Source organism: Pan troglodytes, chromosome 13, assembly GCF_028858775.2.
Source record: "Pan troglodytes isolate AG18354 chromosome 13, NHGRI_mPanTro3-v2.0_pri, whole genome shotgun sequence".
NCBI lineage: Eukaryota > Metazoa > Chordata > Mammalia > Primates > Hominidae > Pan > Pan troglodytes.
Genome location: NC_072411.2, coordinates 69,253,163 through 69,271,905, shown reverse-complemented (window position 1 = coordinate 69,271,905; position 18,743 = coordinate 69,253,163). Strand labels below are relative to the sequence as shown.

The 18,743-nt window shown below is 36.3% G+C and overlaps 1 protein-coding gene across 3 annotated transcripts in view; it reads right to left on the bottom strand.

The window, feature by feature from the left end:
- The window catches only part of XIRP2 (xin actin binding repeat containing 2), a 372,894-nt gene that overhangs the window by 5,385 nt on the left and 348,766 nt on the right, over positions 1-18,743 (bottom strand). For 2 of the 3 annotated variants that reach the window (XM_054679927.2, XM_003309290.6), the window contains 5 exons: positions 14,505-14,615; positions 13,734-13,806; positions 12,463-12,596; positions 2,427-11,805; positions 209-342 (listed from right to left, as the gene is read on the bottom strand). In XM_054679927.2, the coding sequence (XP_054535902.1) occupies positions 248-342; positions 2,427-11,805; positions 12,463-12,596; positions 13,734-13,806; positions 14,505-14,615 (9,792 nt within the window). In that variant the 3' untranslated portion in view covers positions 209-247. The remainder of the gene's footprint in view (positions 1-208; positions 343-2,426; positions 11,806-12,462; positions 12,597-13,733; positions 13,807-14,504; positions 14,616-18,743) is intronic. The other variant, XM_063790543.1, reaches the window with a different exon arrangement.

Here is an 18,743-nt window from a genome sequence, read left to right as displayed (position 1 = left end):
TGCTTTTGGATTTGATTAGAAAAGTAAAATTCCTAAAGGAAAAAGGTCGCAGAAATACATCACAGAACATGAGCAAATCTCCCTGTGTGGTTGTGTTAACTGACGCAGCAACAAGATCTGGAAAAATGTGCATCCTCCTAGAGATATGAGGTTATACATAGAGTGCAGCTCCTGGAATATTTGTGGCAAAGACAATTAAACATTTTACCTTAGTTTACTGTTGCAATGGTGGCATCGGAAGCAGGACTTATGAAAATTCTGCTTGTCTGCCACTAGGCACTCCATTGGATAAACTGTCTTTTGACAAAGTATACATATTTCCTTGTCTTGGAGCAGCAGCTTCTAAAAATAAAAATTTACAAAGCCTTCTGTAGTGTTATCTTCAATCATATTGTAAAAACATAACAAAACAAAAACACATATTAACTGGCCATGCGGTTAAAGTAGAAAAGCTCTAAGACTACTGTCCTTATGATGTTTCTCTGGACAGAGACTAACCTATCATCAGGTTTAAGGGTTTGCTAGGATGGTCTACATTACTCTAGTGCTTCTACCATTTATAGATTGTACGAGTAGACATTTATGATTTAAAAAAACATACATGAGTAAAATATGTTCATTAGACATATAAGTACATTACAAACATATATATGTGCATATATGTGAGTATTTTTTTTATATATATATACATATAAAATACTCAGCAATGGGGAGCTCTGAGATAACTTATCATTGTAGATAATTGAGTTTTCCCTATATATAAAGGCTTGTACCTAAGCTGGTCAAAAGTTTTTACTTCTTAAAGCATTTTAGATAGATCTTTCTAAAATACATATGTTTTTTAAGCCAAGGACACTGTATTTGCTTCAATATTTTCTTGATGACTTAGAGTTGACTGTAAGATACCAACTCTTAATTGTAATGCAATGAGACTCCCGAACACAGTAAAATGCTCAGGGTCATTTGTCCTCAATCTAACTGGCTTTAGATTGTGGAGCTTTTTGGATTCTCGCATCTGCTTATATAGTTTTCCTACATCTTTTCTTGCTCCTCTAAAGCACCTATGCTCACTTCCTGTGGCTTTCCTGTAAATGTTAGCCTCTATGAATAATAGTGGTTCTATTACTAACCAGTGTTTGTATAGTGGTTTAAAACTAACACAGAACTTTCACTTCAGAATTGCTTTTTGTCCTCACAGCGATCCTGTGAGAATGACTAAGCTTTGGTATTAGTTATTTATAAGAGAAAATATGCTCAGGGTCCATTATACAAATAATTATATCTACTTTAGTGCCTAGATGGTCAATCTGGGCCACTGAGTGAACTCCTTTGCTTATTTGGTTCTAGTAGAGGACACATTTTTATGTTTATCACAAGTTTCTTTGTATGTTCTATGTGTTTTTGAGCTATCTTAACAGAAGCTGAGTATTTGAAATTAATTAGACAGCTTTGCTTAATTATGCCAGAAGCAAGCACATTAAGAACCATATTAACCTGATAAACTAGACACATATGTTGCAAATATGATGGAGGCATAATTATTAGTTTCAGCAGTTTTTATTTTTAAGCTTGCTATTTCTTTCAATCTGTCTAAAAGAATGGACTAAACTAATGATGCACATTAATTATATAAAATTCTTTTATCATGAAGCCTCATTAATTGCAAGAAATAGGGAAATGAGCTGTTCTTTGATGTTAACAATCATGTACTAAGTCCATATGATTTAAACCTCCCTCCTTCCAAATAAAATCAAAATTTTTAAATGTATTGTTTATGCTCATTTGTGAATGAGGTTGATTGAGCAGTGATTTAGTTTATTTTTTAGAAAAGTGAAAAAAATCAGTTAGAAAAAAATGTGGCATCAGAGAAAACTAACTCTATCCAACTCAGTAGCAATAGTTGAATATATAAAAGGTCTAATTCCACACCCACACTTTTGTCAGAGATACAGATCAATAAAAATACTAAAGCACACATGAAGAATGTAAATTGTGTCTCAGACTTCTATCAGTCTGTATTGAACTCAATGCAAATATCATTTAAACCTGGCAGTTAAAAATATGTCAATATTAGGCCAAGGGATATTATTTATTATTGTCTAGAATAATTGCATGAAATAAAATTATTGCTATACCTGTTGCTTTATCCAAAGCCTTATTTACCTTGACAAATATGTCCCAGTAATCTGTATAATAGTATTTGTTATTCTCACACAGTGCAGGTAAATCATACTCTATGCTTTTGTGAAAAGAATGTTGTAAAAGCAAGCATATAAAGAGTCTATAAGCATACATGAGAAGCTGTTAGTTTTAGGTTATATTGTTTGGTTGTTTCCACGCACTCTTTTTAACTGTACATCATTTTGGCTATGGAACACATGCCTTTAAATGGTTAATCTTCTTTAACACATTGCAAGCTCATTTACCACTTATAAATGCAGATTCCTCTTGGAAGGTGGTTCTCATCTCAGTTGCAGAAGCATCTGAGGTTGCATATCCCAGGCCTTTAAAAACTCTTCCACTCTCCTGCCACGTCTTTTGAAAATTTTTTCTTACTTCTTTAGGTGAATCAGAGATATCTAAAATATGTCCAGCAATGACATCCTCATAGGTTGGTGGGGCATGCTTGAAGTCACAGCCAGATTTGCCAGCTTCTGAGCTATGTGATGAAGAGGTTTTCATCTTCGACTCAACAATTTGACTCTCAAATGCATCCATGCCTGAGAAATGTTCACTTAGAGACCTGGTTTCAGAGCAGATCCTGGGCTGCTTAACAGGAATCTTTTCTTGCAGCTCTCTAGGATGTTTGCAAGAAAAGTCTGTAAAACTCGTGTTTCCTAAAGATGTTAATCCAAATTCCTCCTTACAAAATGTACGACTTTCTTGTTGTATGTTATGGTTTGTTTCTCCATTTGCATAAACTCTTCTCTTTGACTTTGCTTCAGAAACTGGGCCATGCTCAAATTCCCTGAACCATCTGTTTATTTCATTTTCATGGTCATTCACGAAATTTTCAGCCATTTGCACAGTTCGGTTGGCCGCTTCATATCTCTGTGTGTGCTCTGACAGGCGAGGAGGCCCTGCAACCTTGCGGATGATTTCAACTGCATCATAACTTTCAGTGTCGGGCACCATGTGATCAGTGGAATTTAGTCCATCTTTATGAACATAAGTAGCTCTCTTCTCCACTTTCCTGATTTCCACTTGAGCGTCCACAGATTCTCTGAAGGAACCACTAGCAGCATGATTTATATTTACTGGTATTGTGATTGTAGGTGGAGAGTCCCTACCACGAGTTTCTATCTTAATTTGACGACGAAGTGTTGCAGGAGACATGATGATTTCAGACCTCTTTTCTACAATTGGAACCGGGGTTGCTGCTGGACATGGGATGGCCCCTTTGGATAACTTTGCAGTGGTGTCTTTGAGTCTGACAAGTTGTTCAGAGCGACTCCTGGGTGGAGAAGGGGAAGTGTTTGCTCTGTGAATTTCAGATGTTTGCGACATGGGCCTTCTTGGTGGGGGTTCAACATAACTGTCCTTTTTAGGGGACTGAGAAAGCTCGTTCTTAGTAGGGTTTTCTGTTCGTCGGGCAGTAGATTCTATTGTGATAAAAGTTGGTGACGGTGGGCGTGTTTTTAAAGAGGGAGGAGGAATGTTGCTATCATCAAGTTTAATTTCCTGATGGGTTTTCACGTGACTACGAACAGTTGCTTCATGATGAGCTGCTACTTGGTGCTGTACTGTTTTCTCTTTGGCAATTTTATTTTCTTTCTGTTCACTATTTTTATTATTGCTGACATGAACATTAGATACTTTGGATGATGTTTCATCAAGACTAGTGGGTTTATTTCCCGGTTTTCCTGTTTTGGAGGACATCATGGCTGTCTGAATTATATTTTCATAGGACACAAGCATATCTTCCGCTTGAGTTTTAATATGTGTTATTTCTTCTTTTACTTTTTCTAAATTATTCTCCATGGCAATGTGAACTGCATATTCTCTCTTATCTTCACTTATCAGCCATCCTGGGATAGTATTTAATAGTGTCTGAAATGTTTTAAGGCCACTTTTATTTGGCTCTGCTTCAAACTGTTTTACTCTCGACAAAATCTGTTGCAGTTCTTCACGTTTTCTCAAGAATTCCACTATATTTAAGGCACCTTTTCCATCATCCCGCTGGGATTCTTTCACAGAGGAAAAGAAAGATTTGTTCTGTGTAATCTCTTGCTTTGAATCTTTAGTATTAGAGAAGACTGCTTTCTGTTGTATGCCCTTGACTTCGAGACATTTTTCTTCCTGCAGACTATTATATGGCTGGGGCAATTTTTTATGTTCAGCTTTACTTTCAGCGGTCTGTATTTGTGTTTGCTGAACATTCTGAGTCTGTGAATCAAGATGTGCATCGATAACCTTTTGCTTGACGACCTTTGGTGCTGATTTATTCTTCAGATGTTCGTGTTTTCTTTCAGTTATTAATCTCTCTTCTTTTCGACCAATCATTGATGGTCCCTGATTTTTTTCTTCACTTCCTGGAAGTTTCCCTCTGTCAGATCCGCTAAATTCTCTTTGCTTCCTGGGAACCATCTTGAGCTTATCTTCCTGGTTCTTCTGTATGGATTCTGTAGGCAATTGTATTGTCACTCTTTTCTCCTTCTTAGGTAACTGATAATGTCTTTCAGCCAGAGATTGCTTATGACTACATTCAGTGCTTGCTTCAGTTTTCTTGGTTTCCAGATATTGTTGTTTGGTAAAGGTTTGAACATCAATCTCAGACTGCTGTTTATGACTTTCATAGCTGTGGTCTGTTTCATTTAATGTATGATCTAGAGTTGGAAGTTTGATGGTTTTAACTTTGAAATTTGGGGAAATTGGTTTGCTTTGGGGCAAGTGCAACTGCTCCAAATACTTCTTCTGTTGTGTTTGTTGGGTACTACATTCTTGGTGACTTTGTTTAATTTCGCAAGCTGATTTGGATTGCATAATGTCCCTTGAGCTTTGTAAAACTTCCTTTTTCATCTTATCTTTGTCTTCTGAGGCTGCTAAAACATGGTGGAGCCTCTTGGCAGCGACTGTTTCTGGTGATGTTGTGGAGAGTTGGTTATCAGAACACACTCCTAGTATCCGAGCATTACTTTGAGAGCCTGGGCTGGGTTGAACCACGGTGCATTCTGAATCAATTCCAGATAGGGAAACCTCCTCATTGGTTTTTTGTAATGGCATTTCCTTTTCTACCTCTGTTATGTGTTGATTTTGGCTTTGAGTTTTAACAATGTTGTAGTAAGAACTCTCCTGTTTCTGTTTTTCAATTTCTTCTTTTTGTTGTCTATATTTTTCTTCAGCAATCATTAAAGGTGTCTTAAATTTTCTCATATAAGCTTTTGGATTTTGTTGTCCTGAACTCTCTGGAAATGAATGAGATTTTATAAGAGGCGCAATCTGTTTTTTCTTGGGTGCTGAAGTTCCTGGAACTGTGTGTGAGAGACAGTTTGCAGAGTCAATAGATAATTGTTTTCTTTCATCAAGACTCTTACTAATAACGTTCTGCTTTGTCTCCGTGTGTTCACTGCTGGTCATCACCATTACTTTTTTCTGATCCTTTGAGGTAGTAATTTTACATTCCATATCTGACAGGGAGGTTGCCAATTCAACTTTGGGGGAAAAATCGTTCTTATTATCTTTTATATGCTTGGGAAGTTTGGGTTTGGGCAATGTGGGAGGTGGCAACACACCCCTTTTTCCTGTTATGATTTTAGCCTGAGAATTCTGAGAGTTCGAGGCTTCTTTTTGGGAATATTGTTGCATGAAGTCTCCACTGTGCTTTTCCGGAGCAGAGGAGGAAAGGAGATGTGCTGGTTTTTGAGATGGAGTTGGAGGAGGAGGAGGCGGCAGAAACATCGATGAACTTTCTCTTTCAGATTTCTCATCTACTGGAGGTGGAGGAAGAGGGAGGCCTGGAAAACTTTCAAATTCAGCCTTTATCTTCTCTGTGGACAGTGAGGGAAGAAACCCATTTTTTTCAGGAAACATCGTCAAAGGAGGTGGAGGAGGAAGAGGAAATTCAATTTCAGATGATGCATTAGAAGGTGGTGGAGGAGGTGGAGATGGAGGTGGAAGGGGGCACTCACTTTCTTTTACATTATTCTCAGGGTTAAAGTTGATTGGATTCAAGGACCTTTCCATTGCCATTTTTAAGCCTGTGGAAGTATTTGTTTTCATTAGAAAGTCCTGGTTTTTCAAGTGAACATCAGTCTCCTGCTTTTTGTTGGTTGCCTTAAATGTATTGTGACTTTTTTCAGAGACTTTCATTTCTGTTACATTGGATGTGTCTTGCTCTACAGGCAAAAGCTGCCACATTGGTTGAAGGTTTATATTCTTTTTCTTTATATCCTTATTAGAATATTTTGTTTCTTGCTTTAACAAAGTTTGCTTCTGAAAGTCCCCTGAAAGGTCGTAAGTTCCTCCAACTGGCATGCTGACTGGATGCTGGGTGGGACTGGGCTTGGAGCTTTGTGTATCAGTTAATATTTTAATATTTTTGGTCTTTTTAGGACTCTTTATATGAAAACCCTCCATTTTCTGGTGGTCATTTCTCAGTTCATATGTCTGTTGCTTTCCAACGGTTTTACCAGCAGATTGGATGGAATTAAAGACATCATCCTTCTTCAGCTCTCTCACTGCCCTGTCTGATTCTTTAGTTGTTAGATTATTCTTAACTGACACAGTTGAAGTTAATTGTCTGCTCATATATTCATCTCTAAGATCCTGTTCTCCTGTGGTATCAGTCCAGACACCCGTTTTGTCTCCTGATTCCAAAACATTAGATTTATGGTGTGAATTAGATAGTCTTCTAAGGCTTTTCTCCAGAGCATCATTGTTTTGTTCACGATCTATGACAATCTTTACAGTGCCTTTGGGGGCTTTTGGAAGATTAACCTCAGTTCTTTCTTCTACTAAATTGCCATGGCAAGATTTCCCCATAGTTTGACTGAGAGTATCTGTTCCCCCTCGCCACTTGGCTGCTGGCTCAAATGGACCTGGCTTTGGCTGAAGAAGACTATTTTTGTTCCTCTGGACAGCAACCTGATGAATATCTGTTTTCTGCTCTCCCGAGGATCCTGCCATCACAGCTTTAGCATCTTTTTTAATTACACCTTCTTTATGTACCTCTTTGAAACTTCTTTGTGCTTCTTTCAAAGACCTTAGTGATGTTTCCAGGTCATCTTTGAGAAGCTCCTTTTTCAGAATTTCTGTCTTTGTATTTGTAGCTTTTTCAAGGCATTCAATAGCTTTTTCAATATCACCAGGGATGGCATCAGGCTGTTTAGATTCTTTCCATCGATGGCTTGATTCTTTAAGTGACTTGAGTGTGGCTAGCATGTTACCTTTTATAATTTCTTCTGTTTTCGTCACTGTTTTCTGATTTACAGCCTGGCTGAGGGAATTTAGGGTTGATGTCAAATCACCTTTTATAATCTCTTCTTTGGGTATCTTACCAAATGTACTCTGAGGCTCGGTCATAAAAACCTTAACTGTGTTATGCACATCTCCAGGGATGATGTCAGTTTCACTAACAGTACGTTCAACCAGAGACTGCCTTTTCTTCAGTAACAGTTTTGTACCTTCAACATCACCACCAATGATTTCTTTCTCTCCTTCTTGTTTCTTAGCTGTCAGTGTTTCATTTGACTCTGTGTGGAGTTGTCTCAGATAATCCAAAGCTCCAGCTTCTATGCAGGTTGTGAAAAACTGAACATTTCCTCTCTCAGAGGCATCAATTTTAGCCCTTTCAGATATTTTATTGTTTGATGTGGAAGACAATAAATTATGAATGGTACGTCTGACATCACCCCCTATTACTTCTTCACGCTCAATTGTGTCACCATCATTTTCATGAAGAAGACAATAGATAGTCATGTTAATATCTCCTTTTTCATCTTCCTGAATTAAGATGCCTTTCTTTACAGATCTTTCCTCAGAGAACAGGTTTTTTATTGCTTGTTGTACATCACCTTTCACTATCTCTTCTTTTTCAGCATGAAATTCAGTTGATCTGTTTAATAATTGAGTTTTAGTCAAATTAACGTTTCCCTTCTCTTCTTCACTAATCAAAATCTCTCTTTCAGTACAGTCCCTTTTGGAAAGTAGGTTCACCATTATATTTCTGAGATCAGCCCTGATAATTTCTTCTTTCTGTATCTCAGGAGATGCTTGGTTCATTAGCTTGTATTTTGCCATTCGAACATCCCCTACTTCATCAGCTTCAATGATGATTCCAGGAGCCTGGATAACTTTTTGAGAGTAGAGATCTTCTAAGGTTTCTTTAATGCTCTTGCCAATAATTTCTATCTTTTCTATTCTAGTTTCATTAAATTCATGAAGTGGTGTTGTTTCAAAGAGCCATGTAGTTGTTTTGACATCAGAAGGAGGGATTTCTTCCTTGGTCATTTTTGTGATACCTTTATGTGCTTCCATAATAGAATCGAAAGTTCGATTTTCAAAAAGCCACACAGCCTGCTTAACATCACCTTTCTGCACATCTTCCTGAGTGACTGTCTTGATATTTTCATATTCTAACCCTTCTCCTCTCAGTTCATCCATAGTGTGGGTTTCAAATAGCCAAGTAGATGTTTTAACATTGCCCTTTTGTATTTCATTGACACTTACTGTTCGTATATAGTTATTCTTATCAAAATTTTCAGACTCAAAGAATTGTCTACTTGTCTTTACATTGCCACCTTGTATATGGTCAATACTGGGCATAATATTATGTGATTCTTCAGAAATCTGATCCAGTGGCTGAGTTTCAAATCTGTATCTGACAGAACTAACATCTCCCTTCTGAATGTCTTCTTGTGTGACAGATTTAATAACATACACAGTTTCTGATTTATTAATAGAATCTAATGGCTTTGTTTCAAAAAGCCACCTTGTTCCTCGCACATCTCCATGAATTACCTCTTCTTTTTTAACTGTGGTCACTTCATGATAGGACCCTTCTCGGTCTTGAATTGCATAGAGTGGCTGGGTTTCAAAGAGCATTCTGTAGCTTTTTACATCACCCTGTATTGCTTCTTCAGTAATTGTTTTCTTGGTGCTGATATAGTCAGATTCTTCTTTAATCTCATCTAAAGAAAAAGTCTCAAAAATAAAGCACCCCTTTCTTACATCCCCACCTTGTATGTCTGTCACCGTCTTAACACATTCGTCACCTTCTTGGCTTTCTTTTATCTTATCAATTGGTTGGTTTTCAAAAAGCCACCTACAATTTAAAACATTGCCTTTCTGAATATCTTCAGTTTTTAAGGTTTTGATCTTTTTCAAAACTTCCTCTGAACTAGAACTTATAGAATCTAAGGACTGATTTTCAAATTTATACCTCATGCTGGAAACATCTCCAGCTTGTATATCCATTTCAACAGGCTTGATTTCCTTCACTTCTTCTCCTTGTATGCTGTCCAAATTTTCTGTCTCAAAGAGAAAACATGCTGTACGAACATCCCCACCTTGGATCTCCTCCTGTTTTACAGTTTGCAATTTGACTGCTGTTTCAGAGTCATCTTTTATGGTATCAAGTGGCTGAGTTTCAAAGAGCCAAGTACAAGTTTTGACATCTCCCTTATGAATTTCTTCACTGCTGGTCATTAACGAAACTTTTTCATAAAGAGACTCCATTGGCTGGGTCTCAAAAAGCCATTTACAGGTTTTGACATCCCCTTTAACAATATCTCTAGTTTGTTCAGTTTTACTTTCTGTTTCTTCCACATCACTAAAATATTTAATTGAATCAAGAGGTTGGGTTTCAAACAACCATTTGGCAGATTTCACATTTCCAGTCTGTATTTCTTGAGCAGATATTCCTCTAATTATTTGAAATTTATGAATGCTTTCATCAAACTGGTCAATGGGCCTTGTTTCAAAAAGCCACCTACAGCTTCTTACATCACCTCTTACGATTTCTTCTTGCTGGACTGTCTTTACTTGATGGTATTTTCCAAGGGGATCTTGAATGGCATACAGTGGTGTTGTCTCGAAGAGAGATTTATTTAACTCTACAGCACCTCTTGTAACTCCTTCCACCTCTATTTTATGTGATGCATCAAATTTAATTAAATTGTTTGATTCAAAGATATGTGTGTAATTCTTCACATCTCCTCTGTCAACTTCTTCAAGTTTCACTGTTCGTGTGTACTCCTTTTTATCTTTTCTAATGTCTTCCAGAGGTTGGGTTTCAAAAATCCATTTTTGATGCCTAACATCCCCTTTTTCTTCTTCAGAGGCAGTGATTTTTTGAAGCTTTCCTATATCAGGACTGTCTTTTAATGCTTCAATTGGAAGTGTTTCAAATAGATGCTTAGTAGTTTGTACATCACCACCTATTATCTCCTCACGTTGTAGAGGATCTGCATCAGGAACTTCTTTTAGAATGTCTAATGGCTGTGTTTCAAACATCCAACACTTTCTGGAGACATCTGTACCTATTATTTTTTCCTTTTCGATGATGACCTCTTCTGACTCTTTGATTTTCTCCAAAGGTTGGGTTTCAAATAACCACTTTGCCTTACTCACCCCACCTTTGACATTTTCTTCCATGGATATTCCTCGGACAACTTTAATTTCTGTGATATCTTTGTTAATTGTGTCCAACGGCTGTGTTTCAAACATCCACCGTGCTGTTCTTACATCTCCCTTTTCAACGTCTTCTCTGTGAACAGTTTTAATTTCCAGCATTTGGCCCGAACCATCTCTAATAACATATAATGGTTGAGTTTCGAAACATTTTATACTTCTTTTAACATTTCCCTTAATTTCTTTGAGCTCAGACCTAAGCTGCAGTAAATGAACCTCATCCACTGAATGAAGCTGTCCAAGTTGATCTAGATGTTGAGTTTCAAACATGTATCTCACAGTCTTGACATCCCCCCCAGTTATGTCCTTACTGATAGTTACCGCTGATTCTTCTTGACTTTGATGCATTTTATTCATTGAGTCCAATGGCCTTGTTTCAAACATCCACCGAGCTGTGCAGACATCTCCTCTGGCTAGCTCAGGAATTTTCTCTGCATTTTCTACAGTGTCAGAAGAATGAGCCCCGAGTGTGTCGATGGGTTGGGTTTCAAACATCCATGTGGTATATTTCACATCGCCACCAGCAATGATTTCTTGATCAGCAATGCCCCTGGAAATATCACCTTCATCAGGAGAGCCATTGTTGATGGAATCCAATGGTTGATTCTCAAAGATCCATCTAATGGACTGCACCTCTCCCTTCAGAATTTCATCCCATTCCAAGTATTCTCTTTCTGAGTTCAGATCTTTTTGAGAACTGTCATTTGTGTTTTCAAAAACATACCGGGCTTGTTGCACATCTGCTGAGACTGAACTCCCTGAGTTCATTTGACTAGAAACAATCTCAGAAACTTCACTGATATAATCTTTTTCTAAGTTTTTTCTTAACTCAGGATGGATGTGTTTATATAAACGATTTAATTCATACAAATTTCTTTGCTTGGAATATACATCTTTGGGGACTGGCAGTCTTCTAGGAGGACTGGGCAGTTCAGGGGACTGGGAAAATGCTGTCACATCTACTGAAGTTTGAAGTACGTCAGGTGGGGGAGGAGGAAATTCTTCTGTCATTCCTGAAGAAGTAGCATTAATTTGTGCCAGAGTTGAGGAAGTGACACTGTGATCACTATGTCTTGTAGTTGATGTTTCCTTCCTCTGGCTGGTTGAAACGCAAGAAGTGGAAGAGGTACTCACAACTGATGATGGCTTGAAAGTCTCTTCATATTCACTTTCAGTCTTTAGGGGAGAGAAAATCAAATCTTATAAAGGTGAGTGTAGTGGCAGAGGCTTCCTAGGCACTGCCCTTCATTGGTCTGTAACCTGGACCCTCCTATGATATCTCCATTGGGAACAATATGTGATATACTCATTTAAAGACCAACTTAGGAATAATAGTCAATATTTGTCACTATCTCTCCTATAATCCATTTTTACTTGTAAAGTTATATTTGCTATTCAATGCAACAAGGACTCAATATTTTAAAATTTACACATAATCGTGATTCTTTTTCCCTTAATGTGGTATGCAGAGTAATCTAGAGGGAAACAGTAAAAGTCTTAAAGTACTTTTGAGGGTTGTTTCATTTTCCTTGGAATTTAAAACAGAACAGAGTAAGCATCTGGCATTTAAAATTGATTTAATTACTTTAATGTTAATTATTAGACTTTAGAACATATATAATTTTTTCTTCCCTTATTTTCTGCTAGTGAGAAAAGTTTTTACTCTACCTCCTTTTGCATGCAGGTCAATATTCTCCTTATAGAACTGAATAAATGCCAGTTCAGAATTTTTTTTGTTGAAAAGCCACCTCAAGTATTCAATAATTTGAAAATGTTACATATTTAAGCTTGGTCTTACACTTAATATGTTTCTGTGTAAAGAAATGACTTTACCTTAATCTGCTTGGCTGGGGTTGTCATCTCTTTGTCAGAATAAAGGATCTTTTCCTGGGCAGACTTTTCAAACTGCTCTTTTAACAACTTAGTCGAAACCTTTGGAATCTCTTCATCCTCAGGTGTATCAATGACTACAAACAGAAAAACACACCAGGGATACTATGTAATTACTAAAAATTCTGTTTAAGAAGAAATTATGGCTGGGCATGGTGGCTCATGCCTGTAATCCCAATACTTTGGGAGACTGAGGTGCGAAGATTACTTGAGCCCAAGGGTGTGAGACCAGCCTGGGCAACATAGCCAGACCCTGTCTCTACAGAAATTAAAAAAGATAAAATTATAATGCTATGGGAAACTTCTCACAGTGTACATTAAGTAAAAAGATTCAAGGTACAAGCATGCATATGGCATTATTTCATTATGTAATTTAGGAATATAGGAAGAACTATAGTAAGACAATACAGGAAGAAAAATGTTGGTTATCTCTGGATTTTCCAAATTTTCTACAAGTATGTTCTACTTTTATGCTCAGGAAAAAATAATAAAATGTATAAAACAAGAAAAGGAAGAAAAATGTTGGTTATCTCTGGATTTTCCAAATTTTCTGTGAGTATGTTCTACTTTTATGCTCAGGAAAAAATAATAAAATGTATAAAACAAGAAAAGGAATTTCAGAAGACCTACTTCCTTAAGCAACAAAACCAAAATAAAGGTATAGTCATGTAATCAAGTAAAGTTTTGGTCACAGTTGGCTTAAATGTTTTTTTTTAGCTCTTCAGGGTAGCAAAACCCATTCCATTTTTATAGACAAGACAAACTATGTCCAGTCTTGTGCAAACTTGCAGAAATTTGGCTGTAGTCTAATCTTATATCCACAGGTTGGAGAGCTAGACTTAATAGTACTTAAATCTGTTATTAAAATTAATTCAGTCTAGATAACAACTCTATTCTCAGGGAGCTTGATAAACGTCAAGTTTTAATGCAGGTCCCTGAGGCAAGAAGGAATTCAGAGGTGGTTAGCTTTAGGGTTTAGAATGGATATATCATAGGACTGATGGCCAATAAACTATTTTAGAAACTTATTGCACCTATGACCACAGGCAAAATCTAATTATTTGTAGAAATACTACTCAGCTCTCCCTGGAACCATGAGTCATAGTCACTAAAGTTACTCAGAGGGGAAGACTGTGCTTTGGAAGTCATCCATTCAAAATCAAACACATCAATAGGAGAAAGGAGTATTGGAACCAATAATATCAGACTGTTACCTGTTTCTTGAACATATTGATGAAATTGAGATGCTTGGTTTACTTCCTCGGTGTGCTTTTCAAGATGAGAGACCTGTATTTAAAGATAATTTGAAAATAAATTGTTTTTAAGAAGTCAATTATTTTAGTACTACAAATAATACTCTTCATTTTACAGTGATTTTCACCCAAGACTTTAGTGTACATTGAGAGATGCTAATTAAGCTGCTATCATTTATTTTAATACATAGATTCGCTTATAAAAGAATATATTTGAATTGACGTCCGAAGAGGAATCATACTTTTATAGGGTGCCTATTTTACATTCATTTATTTATTTATTGAGAAGGAGTCTTGCACTGTCACCCGGGCTGGAGTGCAATGGCGTGAACTCGGCTCACTGCAACCTCCGCCTCCCGGGTTCACGTGATTCTCCTGCCTCAGCCTCCCGAGTAGCTGGGATTACAGGCACATACCAGCACACCTGGCTAAGTTTTTTTGTATTTTTAGTAGAGACAGGGTTTCACTATGTTGGCCACACTGCTCTCGAACACCTGACCTCATGATCTGCCTGCCACGGCCTCCCAAAGTGTTGGGATTACAGGTGTAAGCCACCGCGCCTGGCCCTATTTTACTTTTGAAAGAATTCCAACTTGAAAGTGGAGAAAGAAACACTGATAGGTATTGATACTAGATACATGAGTGACAATAAATGCAAACGCTTACAATGAAGTCATAATTTCCATACAGTCCTGGAAACTGTTTGAAAGTACTGCCTTTCTAAATAGTTACCATTTCTGTTCCATGAATATCAATTTTCTGTACTTTGGACCCTTCTTGTTCATTTCTTGCCATTTCCCGGCTGATTCTTGAAGTGCCAACCTGGCTGCTATGAATTGCCTCCTGAAAGCAAACAGACAGACAGACAATGCCTTCAGAAAAGTAAAAATTTTAACTTTTTTTATTTGTGCAATTTCAGTGACAATTTCTGGAAAAAAAAATGAGATTCTTTAGTATATTAGTTTTCTTGGCTGCTATAACAAATTACCACAAGTTTAGTGGCTTAAAATGGCATAATCTTAGGATCTTATACTTCTATAGGTCAGAAGCCCTGAATGAGTCTTCCTGGGTGGTGGCAGGTATCAGATAGTATGCATTCTGTTCTGCAGGCTGGAGGGGACAATCCATTCCCTTGCCTTTTGCAGCTTCTAGAGGCTGCCCACTTTCCTGGGCTAACAGCCCTTGCCTCTATCAGACTGAGAACTTCTCACACTGCCATCTAACTGACACTGTCTTCCACTTTTAAGGACCCTTATGATTACATTGGACGAACCCAGATAAGCAAATATTATCTCATTGTCATAAAATCATCTAATTAGCAGCCTTAATTCCATCTGCAACTTAATTCTCCTTTGCCATGTAATTTAATGTATTCACAAATTCTGGGGATTGGGACATAGTTATATCTGGAGACCGTTATTCTGCCTGCTACCCTTAGCAAGCAAAAATGTTAATGATGTATTACCCAGTATGAGAAAGATGAGCCTGAAAAAATATATATGTATTTTTTGTTGTTTACAAGCCACATTTTTATGTTACAAAAAGACATACTAGTCTTCAAATTGGCCATCCAGTACGATGACATATCCAGAGTTCAGTTGAAGAATATAACCATTAAATGTAACCAATATAAATTATTATGCTAGTTTATTTCTCCCTATCTTCACATGTGGAACTACTCTTAATTTTGGTTAAGTTAGAACAGTTGAACCTGAATGAATTGCAGACTTGGAGCTCCTATTAATTTCGATGATCCAGTCCTGCTTTTACTACAGAATATGATTCTGACACAAGTATATGATTGATTGATTGGTTGATTGATATGATGAAGCAGTTAGCATACTGCTAAAAATCTTAACATCCAAAAATAAGGATACAGACAGATGACTCTTTACAATAACATGTTTTTGAATGTGCCTGAAGGTGGGACTTCACTTTTATCTTGATATCCAAATGAATAATAAATACTATTTTTGAGATTTGACTTTTAAAAATTTGTCTTAGTATAGAATAGTCAAGTGAGCATGGGTATATTATCATTATTAATTAAAATAATATACTAAAACGTTTTTTGCAGTAAGTTAAAAAACTTTATACTATCAAATCCCAATATCTTAAACTAATAATTAGTATAAAATTAATGCCAGTAGATGTATGAGACTTTTTCCCTCAAGGGTATTTGGTGTACGGGGTTTAAAATCTCATCAACCAAGGAGCAGTTAGTCATGTAGTTAGAGATGTTATAGTAAAATCTGATCTTATGCTTTTCTAGGAAGGAGAATTAAGAAAAAAAAGTTGAGGCCTTCCTAGAAGTCCTACAAAAGACCAAAGACAAAATATGGACTTACGCTTTTAAATGTAGATTGTACCTCATTAAATTGAAGACCACTGTAATTTTTTTTCCAAGCAGAATGCTTCCTAGGCATAGTTAATAATCCACATATTTCAAGTGATATTTGATAACATGTTTAACACACAGTTTGTGCTAAGGAAAAGTTCACATAATGAATAAGTGAGGAATGCATACATGAATAAGATAGCAAACTTTCATTTATACATTAATTCTATTCAAACACCTACTTGCGAGGAATGTTCTCAAAACTAAGGATAGAACAATGAAAAAAGTGCTTTAGTTTCTTGAGAAGGAGCATAGAAAATAAATAATCCATATTCATTCCTTCAAGTTCAAAGAATCAGAATTCCATATAACAAGGTGCCTTGCATAATCAAGTTTTATTTGAGGCTACCAATAGCATTATGCTACAGAGAGCAATAACAATCATTGACAACTGCAGATATAAAAAAAAATGCATGGGCACTAATGACAGCTCTTTACATCTGTGACAAGTCTCTCCATCTATTAGGCATATAGTGGGAATATTCTATGGCTTTCTTATGCACACACTGAGAAATAGGAAGTACCAATTAAACAGTGAAGTAGCAAAGGAGAATGTGCACCTGATCAGAACCAAGGTCCCTATGAGGGGCACCGTGATCATTTCTATAGAATCATGTCTCCGCCTAGAGGCCTACATGCCCGCTGAGGCCTGGGGATGTGCTTTATTTGGCCCACACAGTGATTTTAAAGTTTCAAATTAGGTAACATCTACAAAAATAAAAAATTCTTTCTGCTTTTAAAAACTCTGAAGACATGGTAACACTGTGTTCATATTCTAACATGGCAGAGTCTGGCTTTTAGTTGGGAGTATACCTTTTAGTTGGCCACCATCACTATCACTTGCTAATATTGAAGAGCAAGATGACATTTAAAAAAAAAACAACAAAACTCGTCTGGTACCCATGGAAATTTGAGTTTCAGATACCTGCCACCAATCTGAAAGAGTAGAGTTAGTGACATAAATCTCTGTGTTGAGAAAAATGCAAAATATTTGGAATAGAAAAACTGTAAATAAATGTAATTTTGACACATATTTTAAAAGTTATTTTCTGGGACAAACACTTTGTAGTTAATGTGTATCTACTTGAGTAAAAACAATCTATGCCTATCATCTGTAAATATGTTTTCTTGTAGGAGATGACACAAAATAAACAGTACAAATGTACATAAATTTTGTTTAAAGTCGTAAGTTTCTACTTCAGCATTTATGTGCTATTTCCAAATAGAACTGTAATTGCCATACTAGTTTGGTATGTTAGCATCAATGCATCAATTTTACTGCCCTCTAGTTACTGTAACTTACATAAAATATTCCTTAAAATATCCCAAGCTTTTGTTTCTACCATTTACTGTTTCATATTTTGCAACTAGTTTAGTTTGGATTTAAAATCTGACTTTCTAATTGTTGGTGTCTATAGAGTCTAGGGTTAGGTAGAAAGCTGGAACATCGTAATGCTCAGGCAGAAATCAAATTAAATAAAATGTTATAAACAACTCTGGTCGGGTCACCATGCATAAATTCACACCAATAATTCATAAAATTGGTTGCTGAAAATTAAATTTAAATATAGACCAGTCTGCAAGAGACAAATGTTATTTTGTTCACAGGTCAATTAACCAGTAGTCAGGAATGGGAGATTAGTCCTAACTCTTTCCTTTACTAGGTATGTTATAATCTTGGGAAAAATCATGAAGTCACACTTAAACTCATGTCTTTCATCTCATGAGGCATTAAAGGAAAGAAAAAGAGATGATGTATATGCTCTAACTTTGAAATCTAAAAAAGAAAATGCAGTACAACAGCAAGACAATATTATGGTGTTTGCATAGCTCACATCAGTCTGATGTCAGCTTATATATTAACCAACTATATCATAAAAATCTATTGTTGATATGCACATCTTCTAAGGAGATTTCTCCTGCACAGGAAGCAGTTCGTATCCTGCCTATTCAACTTTTCATTCTTATATCATTATAGGGAAAGACATTGTAAATTTCCCAATAAAATTGCAAACTCATTCTAGTGCAATGAGTAAGGAAAAAGGACAGGCTTTAAAGAAACTTTTTTTTTTATGGCGACTCACTATTATTGTGACTCTTGGAAGTATATCCAATAGAAAAACCTATGGGGAAAGACTGGCAGAATAGTAGAGGGTAACTGTCTCACTAGAGTGGAAAAAACAGAAGTTCATGTTCAATGCCAGTAATACAGCATTTTTACTAATCTCATTTTTAATAAAACTAGAAAAAGTTATGATATATTAATGTTATTTACATCTTTTTCAAACAGACATAAACAATACCAAAAACAGGCTGTTCATGTGAGCAAAAATGTCAGTGGATTCAAGCTTTGAAAGAATAATCAGTTCATTTTTTCGTTTAAGTGATGAGCATAACAATTTGTGGGTGACCATTGTGATTGTCTGGATTTAGATATATTAAAATTCAAACATTGAATTTTTTCCTTTTGCCCTGAGGTTTCTCTTTTTACTTTTATTAATTTTCTCTTAAAAATTACAATATGCAACTTGACATCTCTAAGGTGTGAGCTTTATGTAAAGGCTTTTCCACAT